The 21384-nt window shown below is 42.4% G+C and overlaps 1 protein-coding gene and 1 pseudogene across 1 annotated transcript; one reads left to right on the forward strand and one right to left on the reverse strand.

Moving 5' to 3' along the window:
- Positions 1 to 494: 494 nt before the first annotated feature.
- LOC127442736 (uncharacterized) lies at positions 495 to 4011 on the reverse strand. The gene is made up of 3 exons (XM_051700916.1): positions 3891 to 4011; positions 936 to 2393; positions 495 to 810 (listed from the first exon to the last, which is right to left on the reverse strand). Exons 1-2 carry the CDS (start codon positions 3998 to 4000, stop codon positions 1748 to 1750), a joined length of 756 nt encoding a protein of 251 aa, XP_051556876.1. The 5' UTR covers positions 4001 to 4011; the 3' UTR covers positions 495 to 810; positions 936 to 1747.
- A 6628-nt stretch (positions 4012 to 10639) lies between these two features.
- Positions 10640 to 11944, forward strand: LOC127447926 (putative nuclease HARBI1; annotated as a pseudogene).
- Positions 11945 to 21384: the final 9440 nt, after the last annotated feature.

Genomic DNA, 21384 nt, shown 5'->3' on the forward strand with positions numbered 1-21384 from the left:
AAGTTATGTTATTGTGTCATTTTTTAAAGGCATTCAATGGCCTCTCATACTGTTAATTAAATACCACTGTTGACATTATCTAGTAGATTAACCCTGTGAAGGCCAAATTTTAAAATAAATGAGCAAAACATTTTTTACCTTTCAGATGTTATTGTAGGAGGCCTCTGATGCAGAAAAAAAGGTTTTAAATTTTTTTTACGTTTTAGTACTTTTTTAATGATAGGTTGTAATATTACAACAGTGGTCAGGGAGGGCAGCAGAAATCCTGTATTTGTACTTGCATTGTCTAAACAAATATACAGAACAACTAAGTGTTTGTTTGCACAGTTGATTGCTTATGTAGCCCCATAACTGTATATATCATGAATAATAAATCACACAACAGTCATATTTTTTATTAATTGTTATTTATTAAAAAAATATATAGGAAAACAGGAAAACATTTTTTTACAAACTGAACTTAGACTTAGTCTCAAACTTCAGGTATGGTAGTCCCAAAGACAGTCTTGTCCTCCAAAAAACAAAGACGAACATTGCACTTGCGGCATAGAGTATTGGTGTAGCCAGTTTTACAGAGTCTGCAGCGTCCTCTTGTTGTCTTCACTGGTAAATGTGCAACCATATCCCTGTGCACGTCCACGGGGGGTGTGCAGATGGCCTCTAAGCTGGGGTCCTGTTTGGTTCACTTACATCTGAGGACGGTCTCTTGTGAGCATTAAAAAGGCTCCTTGATGTCACCGTCTGTGTTACTGGGCTGCCACCGGCTGAAGATGGTTGCCCTCTCTTTGGTTTAATTGGAGTTGTGTTCACCTGAATTGGATTAGAACAGAATCAATTAAGATGTCAAAAATACATTAAGATACAAGTCAGATATGTTATAAACAGTGAAATATTAAACATATTACAAACAGTAAATAGCAAAAATGCATTCTCACCAGGATAAGAGAATCTGCTAGTTCTGCCTGAAACTGTCTCCTTTTCAGCATCTCTTTTGGCAAAATCTTGAGCGCTTTGCAGTCTCGCTTGTAGAGGAGCCAGGTGTTGATCACATCGAGAATAATGGTGTGCCAGAAGATGTACAGGTACCACCGTTTCGATTTTATGCGGAACTTATTTTTGCTAGCAAATGAATCCAATAAATCCACACCTCCCATGAATTTGTTGCAAGTTCCCACAAGGTGGCTTTGTCCCAGCGTTTAATTTTCTGCACAGGTTCTGGACCAGCAAAGGATGACACAAGTGTCACCGCCCTGTTGTCAAACCATTTGACAGCACAGATGTTGTGGTTCCCCTCGACTCTGAAGTCAAAGCTTCCTCTCCCACTCTTCTTCAAGCTCTTCTCGTCTGCAAGGTTACAGTTGGGTAAGCGTACCTGTCTGGCTGTTCCCACATAATGAATTCCACGACGAAGGAGCTGAACTACCAATGGGATGCAGGTGAAATAGTTGTCTGCATAGATTTTGTAGTTCTGCCCTTCTGGAAGTGTGGAAGCAAGCTTCATCACAACATCCCCTGACAATCCAAGTTCAGATTTGGCTCGATGTCCATTGACACTGCCTTGGTACACCTCAAAATCACACACCATGCCAGAGATTCCACTTCTCACCCATAATTTGAACCCCCACACTGAATTTATGCTGCTGAATTTCCCCTTGAAAGAGATCATCATCTCATCCACAGAGTTGTGTTCTTCCGGTACAACCTGCAGTCACTTCTCTCTGAATGAGTCGAGCCAAGGTCATAGTTTCTAAAGTTTGTCTGTCTTTTCTGTCTCTGGCACTGTCAAGTTGTTGACAAAATGTAACGATCTCAGCAGTTCTTGGAATCTGCTGCATGAAATCACATCTGAAACTTGGTTGTACCATAGGGCTGTCTCCCAATACATACTGACTCCAGACATTTGAACTAGGCCCATCTTCAAGTAAATTCCAATCACTTTCTCGATTTCTTTTTTATTGGTGTTAACAGATCTTCCAGTCTTAGGAAATTTGTACTCATTTGTGTTTTGTGTCAGAGCCTGAAGCATGTCTTCTGACATGTACCTCTGGAAGTACTCCAGTGGTGTATGGATGGAAACATCACCATTGGTGACATCTGGACCAGAAAAATCAGTATTGGGACTGACAAAATCCCTTTTCAGCCAACGATACCGGTCACGGGGCATGGTCGGTTTCTTTAGTTGTAGCTCAATGTCCTCATAATCATCGTCTGGGCAGTCAGTGGGTTCAGTGGGTTGTTGGTTTTCTTTGTCCACTTCACCGGCATCTTCATCTGTTTCTCTATCACTTGCATCACTGTCGTCTGAATCCAACTCAAAGTCACTCTCTCCGTTTTGGATGATAGCAAGAACATCCTGCACACTATACACAGGTCCATTCCTTGCTGGTGGCATTCTAAATTGGAAAAGTAGTAATTATTTAAAAACTATTCACACAATATTCACAAAATATTGTATTATTCACTCCTAAATCATTCCAGAGCATTAATTCCAATGCAACAACCTTCACCTAAATCATTCCAGAACAACAGCCATCAGCTAAAACATTCCAGTACATTCAGAACCATTTAGAATATTCACACGTATTCCCACCTGGCCCAGGACAATGCAACAACCATCACCTAAATCATTCCAGAACATTCATTCCAATGCAACAGGCATCAGCTAAAACATTCAGAACCATACAGAATATTCCCACCTGTCCCAGGACAATGCAACAACCATCACCTAAATCATTAATTCCAATGCAAGAGCCATCACCTAAATCATTCCAGAACCTGTTTCTGCCCAACTATTTCTGACTAACAAACAAAGCCCAGGGCCAGTTCAATGTATTTTTGTTACTGACAAGATACAATTTTAAATACTGCAACCAGAAATTATTTACTGACTGATTCAATCCTGGCCTAAACTCAATTTGAACAAAGAAAACACACATTTTCACAAGCCCCAGAATTATGCTACAACTATCCTCTAAAACATTCAAAAACCTCCAGAACCTGTTTCTGCACAACTGTTTCTGACTAACAAACAAAACCCAGGGCCAGTTCAATGTATTTTTGTTACTGAGAGATACAATTTCAAATACTGCAACCAGAAATTATTTACTGACTGATTCAATTCTGGCCTAAACTCAAAATTGTAACAAAGAAAACACACATTCTCACAAGCCCCAGAATTATGCTACAACTATCCTCTAAAACATTCAAAAACATCCGGAACCCTCAGAAACCTTTGTTTCTGACTAACAAACAAAGCCTAGGGCCAGTTCAATGTAATTTTTTTACAACTAGAATGTAGTATATATTCAATTCAGGTCTAAATTCAAAATGTTAACAAAGAAAGCACATTTAGAACTTAGTTATAGTGAATAATCAAAGACATTATATCTCTATTAGTATTAGTTTTCCATTTGGGCACATATGTGAGAAGTGCAATGTAATATTACACTTATTATTTAAATTCCACCATACGAAGGCAAATGACTACATAAAAATAATTTATCTATCAACGGTCTTTCACTCGCGGATATATTATCAGATAGGCATGTGTCCTATCTGCGTTAAAAACGGATAATACAATTTTGAATTATAATTTAATTAATTATTCATACTATGAACATGCCGGAGTTTATTATATGCATGCTTATGAAGTGTTATAGCATGTGGGTCAGTTTAAGAGTGTTGGCTATTCAGACCAGTGTCTGATATGGGCTACATTTAAAATGTCATGTGAACAACCTAACAAAAAAATCAGATTAGATTAAAAAATCAGATCTGGGCTACATTCAGCTGCGGTGTGAACGTAGCTTAACACCGTGTTTATTTGCTGTCTAATCTTAATGTTAAACGGGTCTCAGAACATTTTGAAAGACACCAGATTTTCATCCTACCTCCGTATACAGTCTCCGAAGGCAGCATTTTCCATATTTCTGATGCGAGCCAAAGAGTGGATTTTAAAACATGCAACATGTGAGCGGTAACTTTTATATCTTCTGGTCATGATCCGATTGGATGATGGCAGGACATTCAAGCATACAATCCATGGTAATGCCCATGATTGAAAGTAGTCAACCATTTTATACAAACAGTGAAAATTGAGTAAAAAATTCATCACGTAAATTAAAATGTCCATTATCAATAAAATATTGATTATAAAACTTATTTTATCAATCAGCATCGACGTCTTGAGGTCCCTTCTATTCTGGTGAAACTTCCACGTTGTTTGAGCCCACCCACGAGTCTCTTTGTGATTCACAGGCAGAGCTGTCAATCAAACCAGATGAAAGGCTCCAAGGCCTCTCCAAAATGTGCATTTGCTGTTTCAGTCAATAGATCCAGCCAATGGATCGCTAGTCAAGATTTGATTGATAGGTCATGTAGCCACTGGTATGACATTTCTATGGTTACAGGGGTTGACCTTGCTCATTCCAGAACAGTGAGGTCTTTCTAGTGTTTGTTTGGTTAGAGAACCTAAGGCCACCATTACGCTCTGAGATTTCTTAAGTTTCTGATGACTAATCGGAGCCGAAATCTAAAATTTTCGCTGCTTCTTTCAATGGATCTATGCAAAAACATCACAATCTAGCTAGATTTGAGTACTTTGGATTAAGTTCCATGCAGTTTTGAGGAGGAATAAATGCTAAACCGGCAGGAGCGCATATTTTTGTTTGGACTCATAGTTTTTTCACTGCATCCGACAAACGACAGAAGATAGACCGGAAGTCATTCAATTCCAATGGAAAGTCACACGGGGACTGTGTGAGGTTCCAACCGTCTCCAGATGCGACATTTTCGGATCCGATTTGAGCCTTGGCTGCGTTAAAATATACGACCGCCCGACCGGAAGTGATGTATTCATGCAAAATTATCAGCGCGAAGTGAGAAATATCAATAGATTTTGTCAAACTTTTTTCTAAATGCCTGCTACTTCTGTCTTTTGGCCAATTAATAATGTAGAAGTCAGAAATGATTGCTGATTGACATTGCAAATATCACAAAAAGCTTTTGGAATTACAGTAAACGTGTGATTAAATGTGAACATGTGTCATTTATTTCTGCACACACAAAACCTACATATTTAAAATCACATCTATGAATTTCTGATTAATATTTGCTGAATTAGGGTTGTTGCTGTTAATTATTATATTATTAACTATAAAACAGTAATAATGATAAAATATAGCTACAAGCAGCAATACTGGGGTCAAGCCAATTATCGGCAGCATGAGCAGCGAAAGAAGCATCATAACACATTTTAAGTTAGAATTCTGATGAATGTTGTAGGAGTTAAAGATAAAAAAACAAACATCTATGGCCATGTTTCTCAAGATACAATACTGTTCTATTTGCATGTACTAGTTGCACATTAAAATCTCTATCATCAACAGAACAAAAGTGCTTGCTCTTTTGGCTATTAGTACATTGATAATGAGCATATACTCAAGGTTGTGCAGAGGGTAAGTGCAACATTGCACACTATACATTGTTTTGTGTATTCTGAAGCACTTTGTAGGATTTTTTGGATCCTTTGTTTACTACAGGGCATCCAGAATTCACAATGATCCCCCAGGGCAAGGTCCTAAAATATTTTCATTTTACTAAGCAAATGCAACAGCCTTAATTCCTCTTTGGTATTTTTTTTAAAAAATAAATTTGGTACTTTCAAATTTGTTTGTGAAACAGTTCTAAACAACAAAAATCTATTTGCTAATATTTTCAGGCATGGTCTGCAAATAATCAGCAGATTTCAATTTCAGGTTGATTTGGACAAAATAGCAACAACAAAACGTTTACATAAATTCATGGCCAACCATGGTATCATTGCTCTCTGCATGACCCACACAATCTAACAAGACCAGTCTCACAAAAATGCAAACCATACAGCCTCAAGTCCATTTTGGTGTTCTCAATGTCAAATTTGTTGATGATTGGCCAGTGGCTGCCATGTTTCTCAATATATGCAACTGTCCTCATGATCAATGATGGCAACTCCCAAAAAGACACTGAATGCAAGACCAACTGGACCAATGTTTCTATATTTCGAGCCACTTTCATATTGTTCCCTGTTGTAGTGCCACCAAAAAGCCAAACCCCACAACTTTTTCTGTGTGTTGTCAGGTTGAGCCCTTATATAAGTGTGTCAAGTTTTGTGAAAATATCTCATTTTCACTTAAGTGTTACATCAATTTATGTAAAAGCAGAGACCACTTTTAAAATTCATCAGCCTGTTTTTGGCATTTACGAGCAAAATTTTGCCATGTTCTCTTTTAACTATAGAAATGTACTAATGATGCTTCTTATTTTGGTGGTTTCATTCCGATCGGACAAATGGCTTTGAAGCAATTCGCTAAAGTATTTTCGGAACTATTTTCGAAGTGGCAACAGGCCATAAGGCGAACCATAGCAAATATGATAACATTGCACTCGGCAAGTCCTCCCAAACTTAAAGAGAACAGTCCTGTGAAAATAGACCAACGCCACTAAAAGTTATAAGCTCACAAAGTGGTGCCGGACCCAAACTTCTCAGGCACCTTCAGGGCATGGTCCTGATGACACATACAAAGTTTCGTAATGATATGCCAATGCATTCATAAAATACAACATTTTGCGACAAAATTCAAAATGGCCAATGCCCAAAATGGCCGACATGGGAAAATTGGGTGTGTTTCACTGAATCTAAAGAGACCTGTTTTATCATTTTTGGCCAAAGCATTCAAGAGTTATAAGCCAAAATAGCATTTTTTTCTATCTCCTGACCAATAGGGGGCAGTGTGGTGAAGCGCTGCAGGTGACCTCAAGGCATGATGACGATGAAACATACCAAGTTTCGTCACAATCTGTCAAAGTGTTGCAGAGATACAGCATGAAGTCCATTTTGGCGTGCTCGCCGTCAACTTCGTGATGCCATTTCTCAGGAATGATTTCAAACATCGAAAAAAAAAGTGATAACTTTTTTGTTATCAGTTTTGGTGGAAATCAGACAAAAATTGTAGGAGTAGCGAAAAAACGTGTTTCCTTAAAATTCAAAATGGCGGAAATTGAAACCAAGGACTTGGCGTGAGCTCAGGAATCAGGAATTTTGTCTCTAGGACTTACAGTTCAAAAGTTATTAGTGTAAACATGAGTGACATTTTTACCTGTTGGTGGCACTAAAGGGTTTGAGTTACAGACTCCAAATTTGCTGTGGTATCAAATCAGACTGTCCTCTAACTGGGTGCAAAATTTCATAACTTTCCTGTGAACGGATCTATGGGCTGCCATAGACTCCCATGGCAGAAAAAAAAGAATAATAAGAACACTAACGATTACAATAGGGGTCTTCGCTCTTTCAGGGCTTGAGCCCTAATAATTCTGTTAATAATAAATACTGAGTGAATATTAATCCTGAATTTTATTGAATTAATTAATCTGCTCAACAAAATCACACACAATAATGTCATTCTGAGGTAAACCATTGTTGTGAGCAAAATTACAATTCATCACAACTGCCACTAGGGGGAGAAAAACGACAGTCGTATGCAAATGTCAGAGACAGTGAAAAGGCGGCTTCAGGCTACATGCACATGCGTTGATTAGTAAGTGAATGAATGAGCTCTTTGGATCATGTATTATTTATTTGGTGATGTAAACAAACTATTATATAATTTATGGCAGAAAGATACGCTATGTTTGTTAGAAATGTGAATAATTACTGGCTTCCACTGCTAACAATACTTACACTGTAACCATGCATTATAAATATAATTATAATAATTGTAATCTGTAATTAATTTTATATAATGTTTTGCAATAAAATAGTGTCCTCATGTCGTTTGAGTGGTGTTTCTGAAATTAGTTTTTCAAAAAAATTCTGAAATTACTTTTCATTCTTGCACCAATGGAGTTCTGATTTCATCCTGTGGCCACTTTAATAAAATAAAATTGAAAGTGCAGTGCATTTTTATTTCAATAAACTCAAACTTCTATAACTTTTTTTAAATTTCACTTAAATAACTGATTTCACTTGCACAGTAATCTCCCATGTTTCTTTAAAAAAAAGTCCATAAATAGGTCTGTAGACCCAGTCATTTAAATATGAGTATGTCACTCTTGGAACGTTGCGGAGATATAGGCTAACAATTGATTTGGAGTGCTCGTTGTCAAATTTTTCGTGAGTTATTCGAGAACGGTTTGGTCTTTCAAAAATCTTTGAACATCTTTTTGTCGGCATGGTCTAAATTTGATCTGAGCCAAATTTGGTGAAAAACGGACAAACTGTCTAGGAGGAGTTAGAAAAAGTAGGTTTTCAGTTAAATTAATAATGGCCGACAGGAAGTTTGGCCGACCATGACAAATGTGGTATTGTTAAACTTGGCTTGACCCAAGAAATCTAACAAGACCAGTGTCATACCAATGGGCTAAAATTATCAAAAGTTATTAGCATTTTTATGTTTCGTTATATTTTTTGACCACAATCTAGCAATGTCCTGAAACTTGTTGAGCACCTTCAGGGCATTGTGCCGATGACACATACAGATTTTCGTAATGATATGCCAAAGCGTTTGTAAAACACAACATTTTACAACTAAATTCAAAATGGCCAACACCCAAAATCGCTGACATAGGCAAAATTGGTAACATTCGACATGGTATGCCCTGCAGAATCTAAAGAGTTCAGTTTCATGATTTTAGGACAAACCGTTCAGAAGTTATAAGCAAAAATAGCCATTTTTTAATATCTCCTGACCCATGGGGGCACTGCGCCGGAACGCTGAAGGTCACCTGTGGGCATTATGGCTATGACACATACCAAGTTTCATCACAATCCGTCAAAGTGCTGTGGAGATATAGCCTCAAATTCAATTTTGCGCGTTATTCGTTGAATTTGTTGAACCGCCATTCAAAAACGGTTTGGTCTATCAAAATTCTTTTAATAACATTAGGAGTGTCTCCAGACGATGCACGTCAATTTTCATGCAAATTGGACGTACGGCCTAGGACGAGTTCGGAAAAGTAGGTTTTTCTGAAAATTCAAAATGACTGAAAATCTAGCCGACTCGGCATGAGCTCAGGAATCAGGGGGAAAATAATATTGTCTCTAGGACTTACGGTTCAAAATGTATTAGCACAAACATGAGTGAAACTTTGAACTGTTGGTGGCTCTAGAGGGTTTGAGATAAAGACTACAAATTTGCTATGGTATCACTTCTGACTGTCTTCTACCTGTGTCCAAAATTTCATAACTTTCCCAGGAACGGTTCTATGGGCTGCCATAGGAAATGTATACATAATAATAATAATAATAATAATAATAATAATAATAAAAAGAACACTAACAAGCACCATAGGTGCCTACGCACCTTCGGTGCTTGGCCCCTAATAAAAAGAACACTAAAAATAATCCTAACAAATACAATAAGGTTTCAGCACTTCGGGCTTGTACCCCTAAATATAGCCGCAAGCAGCAATCATCGGGGTCCAAGCACACATGGACCTTATTCACAGTAGCCCCATATTTGGTTTTTGACAGGATGAAAATGAGAGTGTGAAGGACAAACTAACATAAATGTGATGTTTTGGAGATGAATGCAGGAATTGTATTTTTTGGTTGCCAGGATGTAACTGTTATCAAAATGAATGTCTAGTCATTATGTTGTGTTACATGAAACTTGGATGTGGGATATTTCTACTTGATATCTTTGATCATAATGGCATTTAATTGCATGATGGTCATAACTTGGAACAATCCTGTTAGCTTAGCAGGTGTTAGACTGTTATTAGAGACATGTCAGAGCAACCATATTATAAATGATGCTGCAATGCTCGCATTTGCATTACAGGTACTTATAGAAAGAGTACAATGTAGCATGATTAGAACACTTGATTAGAACAAATGTTTGTTAAACAAGTGTTATCATCATGTAATGCAGAACTTTGCTTCACAGAGTGATATTTTTTAAACAAAGGTCAAGGTATAGTACCAAGTTTGTGTATCTTTCTGATTTTGGAATGTTTGTGTGATGACAGGCCTCTGCGTCTTGGCAAAAGTAGAGTGCAATGAAGTCTAACATCTTGTGGTGTGCCATTGCACTTTTCCTAGTAGGAAGGTGAAATTATTGGTTTATTTTTATATTATGATATTTATGATATTTTAGTCTGCATGAATAAAAATAACAAGCAGCAATAAATTAAAGTTAATTACTACAGGGTGGTTTATAGTAAGCAGATAAAACACTGAATTTTTTTTTTCCAGTGTGGGAACGCACACTCTGTAAAAACAGTCAAATATGTCTTAACTGAAAACAGGTGAGACAAAAAAATTAGGATATGATCAGATAGGATCTGTTTATTAAGCTTTGCAGTGCGAGCGAGTACTGGTGTCAGGTTACATCTGCACCAAGCACTTCTTTGTCAAACACTAATTAACCTTTTCATATTCAGGGGTCCGTTCTTCGTATGTCGCTAACTCAGTCAGCTGGATTTTATTATTGACGATTTGTCATGATCTTGGATTGTTAGGTTCTTCGACGCTCATCCTGGACTTGCTGTCATAGCAACAGGTCCGTAAGCTTAAACCTGCTCAGGAGCAGGTTTATTTCATGTAAACAAGATTAGATTGCGGCTTTATAAGCTGAGGTGATAAGCGAAGTCTGTAACAGCCATGTCTTGTCTGTTTTTACGACAGCAACCTGTTGCAGAAGGTGCAAGGATAATTCGCAAAGCTTTTCGAATTAAATTGCGTATTGCGGGATAGACAGGATCCTTTAGCACAGCACGATGCTATACTCTTTGAGAGATATCAGTTTTCTCGTGAGGGTGTCATTTACATTAATTTGTTGGAACCACATATTAAATGTTCGACTCAGAGTCGGGCTTTAGCCACAGCACAAACTGTGTGCATTGCCCTGAGATTCTTTGCAAGTGGCGCTTTCCTTTACACTATTGGAGATGCGGAGAACTTGGTGAAAAGTGCTGTCTGTCGTGCCATTCGCAAAGTTTACCTGGTGCTCAAGCAGTTTTTAGGGGTTTTTGTGGTATTTCCAACCCACTTAACGCCCCAGGTTATAAAACAGAATTTTTTCGCCATTGCAGGTACATTAAAAATTGTTAATGAAGATCATGCAATCATGACCATGCCAATAAGTATGACTTATGTGTCCCCCAGGCTTCCCTAATGTGATTGGTGCCATAGACTGCACACACATCCCCATCAAGGCCCCACCAGGCCCCAGTGAAAGAGATTTTGTGAACAGAAAAGGGGTTCACAGTGTAAATGCGCAGGTAAATTACTATTAGGATTCTTAATATTCCAGATTAGTAATATATCAAAAAGGAATGTTATATATATATATATACACACACACACACAGTTGACGGACTAAAATCTCTTAGATGGTGTGTGACTCTATGTGCCATATCACAAATGTGGAAGCAAAATGGCCTAGATCTGTGCATGACTCAAGAATTTTCAGAGTCACATTCATGCACATTATTTGAACGTGGTAAGGGAAAATATAGATGTCAAGGTCACTGTATTACATACACTTATGCTGGGCCTAACAAAACTGCATTTTTCCATTATACAGGTGATTATGACAGGATCCTGCTTGGAGACAGGGGCTATGCCTGCAGGCAGTATTTTATGACGCCATTCCCTGACCCAAACCCCGGACCACAAACCTGTTACAATGCAGCTCTAGCCAGGACAAGGGCACGCATTAAAATGACCTTTGGGCAACTAAAGTGAAGATTTTAGTGTCTGAACAGTCTGAGGGTTGCACCTGACAGGGCCTGTGACATTGGGCCTGCATGTGCCGTATTACACAACATTGCCACCATCAGAAAGGAGAGAACCCCTGTGGTGGAGGTGCAGCCTGATGATCACCTCCAGCCAGTGCACTTGGACCAACCTAGTGGCAGAGCTGCACGAGACAGAATTGTGGAACACCATTTTTGATAAGTTTAATAAAAGACAAGACAAATATGCTTAGTCTCTTGAGAGTTTTATTTCAATTATTCTTTGTAAAGGAAAGTAATCAGTCATCTTTTGCCTGCAATAAGAGATATTATGTAAGGTCAACAATAGTACTCTGTGTGAAATGGTGTATTAGAGCTGCTTCAAAAGGAACTTCAGAGTAAGTGCTATCTCTAGTGCCAGTTTCTTCTTCTTTAAGTGATCAAGTTCTATTTCTCCCCTTCATTTTTGTTTTTTTCAGGGAAAAAAAGACTGTTGAAGACTCCGTTTATATAGGGAACGGATGTCACCCTGTGCCATGTGGACAAAACAATGAACAATACATGCCTCATGCAACAAAAATAAAAAGGAAAAGTACAACACCTCCCACCTCTGTATCACTTCTCTGTGCAGACTCTTCTGTGGGCCTTTCTGTGGATGTGGACTCCTGTAACTCATATTGCAGTCAGAAATAATAGGTACATGAGTATATATAAATTAAGTCAAGTTATTTATGCACTTACAGGTACTTCCTCCAAAGGACAGTCATCTGAGAGGGTTTCTTCACTGTCCTGTGCAATGAAAACAAATGGGCATTACAAAGTGTTGCGCTTTCTTCCCTTTTGATGTAAAAAGTCAGAAAAAGTCCACTTACTGCACATGCTTCAGCCAGCACTTGCTTGGGAACAGGTAAAAGTGTTGGTGTATTATGTAAAACAACACAATGTCATTACAATGAACCACTGTAAAAAATGTGATTAATAACTCATGGCAACATATTTTTACATTAACTCTAAATAAGAGTTAACAGTTCACTTTAAGTTAAAGCAATTCATCACTAATCAAGATTTAACATAGTTGAAATGACTGTAACAGCCATTTGGATTATACTTAATTTAATGCAGCAACAAATTATTTTACAGTGTACTAAGAGAATTGAAAGCTCATTTACCAGTAATGAAGATGTTGCTTCTACTGGTACCTGGATGTGGGTCTAAGCAAGAGCTGCCCCCAGGGATGCCCTCCACAATGGGTCGGTTCACATTCAACCCAAGAGCCAGCTCTTCTGCCGGGGTATAACGTGGGGGTGCAGGACCACCACCTGTTTTTTTTGTTTGTTTTTTTTTTTTAGCCTTTTTCTTGGTTGCTGTTATAAACAGAGAAACACATAATTTAACAGTGTCTTTTTAAAAGAGACTAAGAAAAGTATAAGTAGTAAAGATTACCATTTTGTAGAATATTCTTGTATTTCACTTTTACTTGTTCCCATGTTCTAGTGGGTCACATGGTGGCTCTGACATTAAATATGATAAACAAAGTAATTATGAAATTATTAAAATACAAAAATATATACTGTAATAAGGGATAAAAACATCTAACATGGTCACCACTTACACTTTTAATTTGTTTGCTACTTTTTGCCAGCCCTCTCTCCTGGCTTTTGCAGACTTTGAGGTGTTCCCTGGCGTTTTAATTAAACCCTCAAATTCCGCATAACCTTCGAGCAATAGCTCTTGCTCTGTTGCGGAGAAAAACTGGGCGCGCTCTTTGGCCATGGTGACCAGCCATTAACAGCTTTGCTGATCAAGGTTTCTACTATCGATACATATCCCCTTTTAAACCAATGCATGAACGTGCAATTATCCCAGACAACTCAATCCAGGGATACTAGTCATAAACAACAGGTGTGTTCTTAGAACCTAATTAGCCAGATCATGATTAGCACAATGATGTCATCTTGGATGTGTCATTTTATCTTGGATGTAATTAGCGAGGTACGAAGAACGGACCCCAGATCTAAAACAAATAATAAACTTGAGAAGACATAAACACCTTTGATGATAAATAAATGGGAAATCCATTGAGTGTGTAATGTTGCAGAAGAGTGATTCGTTCATTTTGTGTTGGCCGCGCATGCGCATTCACAACCTCTGTTCGTTTGTTACGTGAAAACCGCATAGGCGCTGTTCAGGAAACAAATGATTAGTTCACCTCTCGAGTCTTCTTGTCCAATTCGTTTATTCTTTTGTCACGTGACAGCCGTATACGCTATGCACAGCGCATGTGTGCCCCTTCAGTGCCTGGCCCCTAAAAAGAACACTAACAGAAACAATAGGTGCCTACGCACCTCCGTCATCATCTTAAAAGTAAGAAGCACAGAAACAGATCACACTGCATTGTGGAACATAAATGTACAGCAATTAACAGCCAGTGATTAACTATGTAATTTACTTTTTTTTTCAACATTCAGTTAAGGGTGTGGGGAAAGCTAACATATCATGATGCTTTCCAGACATATGTTACAGAGTGAGACAGTTAAATAAAGCAAATAGCTGCAGCCCTGTTCTGCATGTGCCACATTTAAACTGACAACTCAACAAAAGGAATTTATATTATAATATTTATAACACATAATTGTTCTAAATATTTTTATAAAAAGTTAATTTTGGAAAACCACTTAAACAGTTGAGATAGACATGGATTAAGACTTTCAGTAAAATGCATCCGTTCTGGTATCTTCTTGTGACCTGCTAACAGATGGTGCCGAACCTTTGGAGATACACTGTTGTGTGGAAACAAAGGGGACGTCTGTGAGTCATTTAGACAGTGTAGGTCAGATGGCCACTGGTTCCGTGCTGGCATCCATGACTCCTTCAGCGTAGGTGTGTGAGGATGTGTATGTCTATTGTGTCTGAGTACGTGTATCAGAGGGTGGTGTGGAGAGCCTTCTCTCACTGTGGCAGTTTTTTAAAGTTTTTATAGGTATACTCCCGACACGAAGGTAGTGAAAGAAATATTTATTATGAGTGTCATTAATTCAATGCCAAAAGTACTGATTAAAATAATTCAACCTAACCATATTTGATTTTTGGCACTACTCTGACTAAGGTTCATAAGCTTAGCAATCAATTTTTTGGTCATGTCGTCTGTGAGGAGCGCTATTTCAGGATGTGTGTAGTTACTGCCTGTTTATTTACAGTGTTCAGATTGATCATTTCAGGTTCTATTTCAGATGCTGCCTTAGAAGGCAGCTGCTTCTGTAGGCAGTAAACATCAAGGCAGCTGACTAAGTTTTTGAACAGAGTCCATAACTCTATCAGTGTAGGCAGGGCCGGAGTGGGATGCATATTCTGCCTGGGATGTCATGTCCAAGTCAGCCCACACCCAAAAGAGTGGGTTGGAGGTGAAGATGATAACAATAAAACAAGATCACAGCAAAAATATGAAATATATGTAATTACTTGAAAATTATTTAAGCTCTCCATGTCATTATACCACATACGGCATTCACAAAGATTTTCACTTTGTCATAAGACATCATTGTATGTGTTGTAAAAATAAGTGAATGTTAAAGGGATATTTGATCATTTCCTCACCCTCATGCCATCACAGATGTGTATGACTTTCTTTTGCAGAACATGAATGAAGATGTTTAGAAGAACTGTTGGTCCATTCAATGCAAGTAAATGAGAAGCAGTGAGAAGCAGATCAATAATTAAGTCATTTTTTACTATAAATCTCCACTTTCACTTTCATAAGCACTCTTCTCTCTTAAGAGTTCTTCTTCTGTTTTTGGTGATTTACATAAGCATATCGCCCCCTACTGGGCAGGGAGGAGATTTTATAGAAAGAAAAAAAAAACTTAAATATTGATCTTTTTCTCACCCACATATTGCTTCTGAAGACATAGATTAAACCACTGGAGTTGTATAGATTACTTTTATGCTGTATTTATGTGTTTTTGTACCTTCTGAGTTCTGATCACCATTCACTTGCATTGAAAGGACAAAACAGAACTGAGAAATTCTTCTAAAAAGTTTAATTTGTGTTCAGTAGAAGACAGAAAGTCATACACATCTGGGCTGGCATGAGGGTGAGTAAATGATGAGAGAAATTTCATTTTTGGGTGAACTAAGTTTATTTTACAGACTATCTAGGCACATAATAACACTATAGAACTGTAAATGTTTATAACTCTTTCAAGATGTACAGGCTCACACTTTAAATAGTCAGTGCTTTGTATTTTAGATAATTAAAATAGCAACAGATCCAGTGAAACAATTAAGGTTGAGTGATTGTTTTTACATTTTTACATGCCATTCAAAAACGTGCTATTTTACAGTGATAAGAGTGAAATAAAAGACTAAAAATAACACATTTGTGCTTTTCTTTTACTTGGAATGTAAATGTTCAGGACAAAGGCAAAATGGTTACTGTCTCTTTAAGAGCGTTATATCGCATTATACAACATTGAAGGCACTGTGTGCAGTTTGTTTCGTTGAGTTTAATCTTTTGAGAGCTGTAAAGTCCCATTATTTTCGTGCCGTGTTGTGCTGTTGCATCTGTATTCATTTACTTTAAGTATTCTGTTATTTTGTGACAAAAAATAATTTTGCTATTATCATTCTACACCAATAGGGAAGAGGATTTCAGAGATTAATTGATTGAGATTGTGAGACTGCAGTCAGTATTAAACTTGTGATGATCTTGTAGGCTACTTGAAGCACGTTCATCCATTCAGCTATTAGCCTATCTGTTCTCCATGGATCGTCCGTGATCCTTCCCGCGCTGTCAAGTGAAGCGGCGCAACATCAGTTCCCTATCTGTCACTCACTTGACGTTGGTGTCGATGTAGTGACACTAAGGGTCACTCTTGGGAGCCTGAGACACCTCTGGTCTTTGATAAAAGGCCAATGAAAATTGGCGAGTGGTATTTGCATGCCACTCCCCCAAACATACGGGTATAAAAGGAGCTGGTATGCAACCACTCATTCAGATTTTCTCTTCGGAGCCGAACGGTCATGCTCACTGAGCTGAATACTACTGTTCATTCACCTCTGCTGGATCTGACGGCGCATTTCAGCGGCTTCTCCCTCCTCTGCACTGGTGCACTGCAGAGAATGCCCCTGGGCGCTTCGGCAGAAAAACTAGAGAGTATATTTTCTGAAAGAGCATTTTTCCCCTCTAAAAGAGTATATATTTCTCTAAAAGAGCGCACACACGGAACGTCTTTTTAAAGACGCGTCTTTTTAAAGATGCTTTTCCGATTGTGTGTTATTCCTGGTTGTGCTCGTTATCTCTCGCCTTCTAACGGTCACGATCACTGTCTTTTGTGTCTGGGCACTGCTCACGCGGAGACAGCGTTCGTGGATGGTCATGTTCTCATTGCGAGAATATGTCCATGGCAACGTTGCGGTCGCGGCTCGCCTTCGTAAGAAAGCGAGCCACCCCAGAGGCTCCCGCCTTGGTCCTTTTACCCACGGGTTTGAGGCCAACGCGGCTAACACTGGGGGCGATTTGGGGACCCCAATGGGACCGCCTCCGCCGGGTATCCCCCTGCGGACCTCCCATTCCCCAGCAAGCTCGTCTGCCCCGATCGGGCTTCCGGGTGAGTCCGCCGGCTCGTCTCACGGCGAGTTTGACCTCTTATTCGGAGCCAGCGAAAGTGATGAGCTCTCGAGCGCAGCATCGGAGAGCGGGCTCGTCCAGTCGGAAGCCTCAACTGGGCTCCTCCCTTCGGGGTCGATCGCCCAGTCACAGGCTGATGCGGAGATGACGACATGCTTTCCCGGGCAGCCGCGAGCGTCGGTTAGAGTGGATTTCACCGCTCTTCCCTGAACCCTCGCGGCTCGGTGATTGGTTCCTGGGCTCGCGGCGCCACTCAAAGCCACACCCCGCCCCATTCCTTTCTTCCCGGAAGTGCATGAAGAGCTGACAAGGTCACGGGAGGCACTTTTTACTGCCCGGTCCCGATCTTTTCAGCTTCCCCGCTCTCACTACCCTCGATGGTGGGGCGACCAAGGGTTATTCGGCAATCCCCCGGTGGATAAAGGTGCTCACGGTGCACCTATGCCCGCAGAGTGCCGCTACCTGGCACGGGTGCCCAAAGCCCTCGTCCAAGGCCTGTAGGTTTACGTCGTCTCTGACGGCCAAGGCCTACGGTGCCGTTGGACAAGCCGTCTCCGACCTGCACGCCATGGCTCTCCTGCAAATCCGCCAAGGCGCTAAAGGAATTGCACAAGTTCCGCCCCGGGATTGGTGCAGGAACTGCGCTCGGTGACCGACCTCGCTCTCCGAGCGACGGAGCTCACGGCGCGGTCTCTCGGGCGGTTGATGGCCACACTAGTGGTCCAGGAGCGCCACCTTTGGCTCAACCTGGACGAGATGGGTGAGGCCGACAAGACACGATTCCTTGCTGCCCCCATTTCCCAGGCGGGCCTATTCGGCGACACCGTCGAGGACTTTGCCCAGCAGTTCTCGATGGTAGAGCAGTAGATGGATGCTAGCCAGAATATCCTGCCCCGGCGCGGCTCAAGATCCCGCACCCCATCTACTCATCGCCAAGGGCATCCCCCTGCGGTGACTGCACCGGCTCCGCTGCAGCCCGCCTCTTCGGCCTGGCAAGCACGTGCTAGTTCAGACAGACAGCATGGCAGCGGTAGCATATGTCAACCACCAAGGCGGTCTGAGCCCACCGCAGGAAGCAGACGTCACCCGTCTCGCGGCTGCCCAGAACCCGTGAAAGGCTTCAAAGCGCCCCTGAGACGGGCAACCCAGGGACAACGAAACCCGCTGCTCTGGAGCTGGTAAGCAGATCTTCATCTTTTTGTTACCATTTGCATTTAATTGCGATGCATGCCCAAGTGGCTGCAGTACACAAGAGCTCAGCAAGAGTGGTTTCCTTGTTCCCTGGGTCACGTATCCGGTGTGTACGGCTGACATCACAACCACCGTCCACCACTCCATTTGGCAGGTTGGCGCTCCAGCGGCGGTCTCCCACCCTGAGCGCCCAGCTGTGGCACAAATCCGCCCCCGATGTGACAGTCTCCAAGGGTCACGAGGACAGGCCTCTTCCTCCCCCGTCCCAGGCTGTTCCGGGGGTGATCACAAGGAGCCAGGTAAGTGCTTCGATGTCCTCGGACTCAGCACGGCCACGACACAGGTGTGGCACCTCGAGCTCCACCCCCGTCGGTCACCGAGCGCAGTTCCTGCACCAATCCCGGGGCGGAACTACCCTTGTGCAATTCCTTTAGCGCCTTGGCGGATTTGCAGGAGAGCCATGGCGTGCAGGGCGGAGACGGCTTGTCCAACGGCACGCGATTCACGGCTGCGTGATTCACTTCACCGGGCATCTGCCCAGGTTCAGCGGTGTCCACTTCACCTTGGTGAAAGACGAAAACGCTGCTACCTTGCGCGGAGATCGCTACCCTCCTATGGAAGGACGCGATAGAACCTGTCCCTCCAGCCGAGATGAAGAAAGGGTTTTACAGCCCCTAATTCATTATACCGAAAAAAGGCGGTGGGTTGCGGCCAATTTTGGACCTGCGAGTATTGAACCGGGCTTTACACAGACTCCCGTTCAAGATGCTGACGCAAAGACGCATTCTAGCGAGCGTCCGGCATCAAGATTGGTTCACGACGGTAGACCCGAAGGATGCGTACTTTCATGTCTCGATCCTTACTCGACACAGACCCTTCCTGCAGTTCGCGTTCGAGGGTCAGGCGTATCAGTACAAGTCCTCCCTTTCGGCCTGTCCCTGTCTCCTCGCGTCTTTACGAAGATCGCAGAGGCTGCCCTTGCCCCCTTAAGGGAGGTGGGCATTCGCATTCTCAACTATCTCGACGACTGGCTAATCTTAGCTCACTCTTGAGACGTGTTATGCGCACACAGGGACCTGGTGCTCTCACACCTCAGCCGACTAGGGCTTCGGGTCAACTGGGAAAAGAGCAAGCTCCTCCCGGTTCAGAGCATCTCTTTTCTCGGTTTGGAGTTGGACTCAGTCTCCTTGATGGCGCACCTTACGAACGAACGAGTCGGTGCTGGCCTGTTTGAAGGCATTCAAACAGAAAACAGCGGTTCCACTGAAACTTTTTCAGAGGCTCCTGGGGCATATGGCATCCTCGGCAGTGGCCACCCCGCTCGGGTTGATGCATATGAGGCCACTTCAGCACTGACTCCAGACTCGAGTCCCGAGATGGGCATGGCGCCACGGGACACACCGCGTGGCCATTACATCGGTCTGTCACCGTCTTTTCAGCCCTTGGAGCGACCTCTCATTTCTACGAGCAGGTGTTCCCCTAGAACTGGTCTCCAGGCACGTCGTGGTCACGACAGATGCCTCCAAAACGGGCTGGGGCACTGTTGGCAACGGGCACGCAGCCGCCGGCCTCTGGATGGGTCCCCGGCTGCGTTGGCACATCAACTGCCTCGAGTTACTGGCAATTCTGCTCGCCCTGTGGAGGTTCCGGCCGTTGATCCAGGGCAAGCACGTGCTAGTTCAGACAGACAGCACGGCAGCGGTAGCATATGTCAACCGCCAAGGCGGTCTGCTCTCCCGCTGTATGTCACAACTCGCCCGCCATCTCCTCCAACGGAGTCAGCAGCACCTCAAGTCGCTGCAAGCCACTCACATCCCGGGCAACCTCAACACTTCGGCAGATGCGCCGTCACAACAGGTTACCCTCAAGGGAGAGTGGAGACTCCACCTTCAGGTGGTCCAGCTGATTTGGAGTCGATTCAACAGGCACAGGTGCACCTGTTCGCCTCCCAAGAATCCTCCCCACTGCCCGCTCTGGTACACCCTGACCGAGGCCTTCCTCGGCATAGATGCGCTGGCACACAGCTGGTCCCCTGGCATTCGCAAATATGCGTTTTCCCCCAGTGAGCCTGCTTGCACAGACCCTGTGCAAGGTCAGGGAGGACAAGGAGAAGGTCGTCCTGGTAAGCACCCTACTGGCCCGCCCAGACGTGGTGCTCGGACCTCATGCTCCTCGCGACAGCTCCCCCGGGCAAATTCCCCTGAGGAAGGACCTTCTTTCTCAGGGAAGGGGCACCATCCGGCACCCGCGCCCAGACCTCTGGAATCTCCATGACTGGCCCCTGGACGGGACGTGGAAGACCTAAGCTGTCTCCCACCTGCGATGGTAGACATGTTCACTCAGGCTAGGGCTCCCTCTACGAGGCGCCTGTATGCCTTTAAGTGGCGACTGTTCGCTAAGTGGTGTTCTTCCCGTCGGGAAGACCCCCAGAGATGCGCAGTCAGATCAGTGCTTTCCTTCCTGCAAGAGAGGTTGGAAGGGAGGCTATCCCCTTCCACCTTGAAGGTGTACGTTGCTGCCATAGCAGCACACCACGACGCAGTCGACGGTAAGTCCTTAGGGAAGCATAATCTGATCATCAGGTTCCTAAGAGGCGCCAGGAGGCTGAATCCCTCCAGGCCATGCCTCGTTCCCTCATCGGACCTCTGTAGTTTTTCAGGGTCTACAGAGAGCCCCCTTTGAGCTTTGCAGTCAGCTGAGCTTAAGGCACTCTCCTTGAAGACTGCCCTTCTGACTGCACTCAATTCCATCAAGAGGGTAGGTGACCTGCAAGCGTTCTGTCAGCGAAATGTGCCTGGAGTTCGGTCCGGGCTATTCTCACGTGAACCTGAGACCCCGACCGGGCTATGTGC

The sequence above is a fragment of the Myxocyprinus asiaticus genome, chromosome 1 (genome assembly GCF_019703515.2).
Source record: "Myxocyprinus asiaticus isolate MX2 ecotype Aquarium Trade chromosome 1, UBuf_Myxa_2, whole genome shotgun sequence".
NCBI lineage: Eukaryota > Metazoa > Chordata > Actinopteri > Cypriniformes > Catostomidae > Myxocyprinus > Myxocyprinus asiaticus.

Coding starts and splice junctions, on each gene's coding strand:
- LOC127442736 (XM_051700916.1), bottom strand. CDS start 4,000: ATGACCAGAAGATATAAAAGTTACCGCTCACATGTTGCATGTTTTAAA. Junction 2,394..3,890: donor TTCGGAGACTGTATACGGAG/GTAGGATGAAAA, acceptor TTTCCAATTTAG/AATGCCACCAGCAAGGAATG.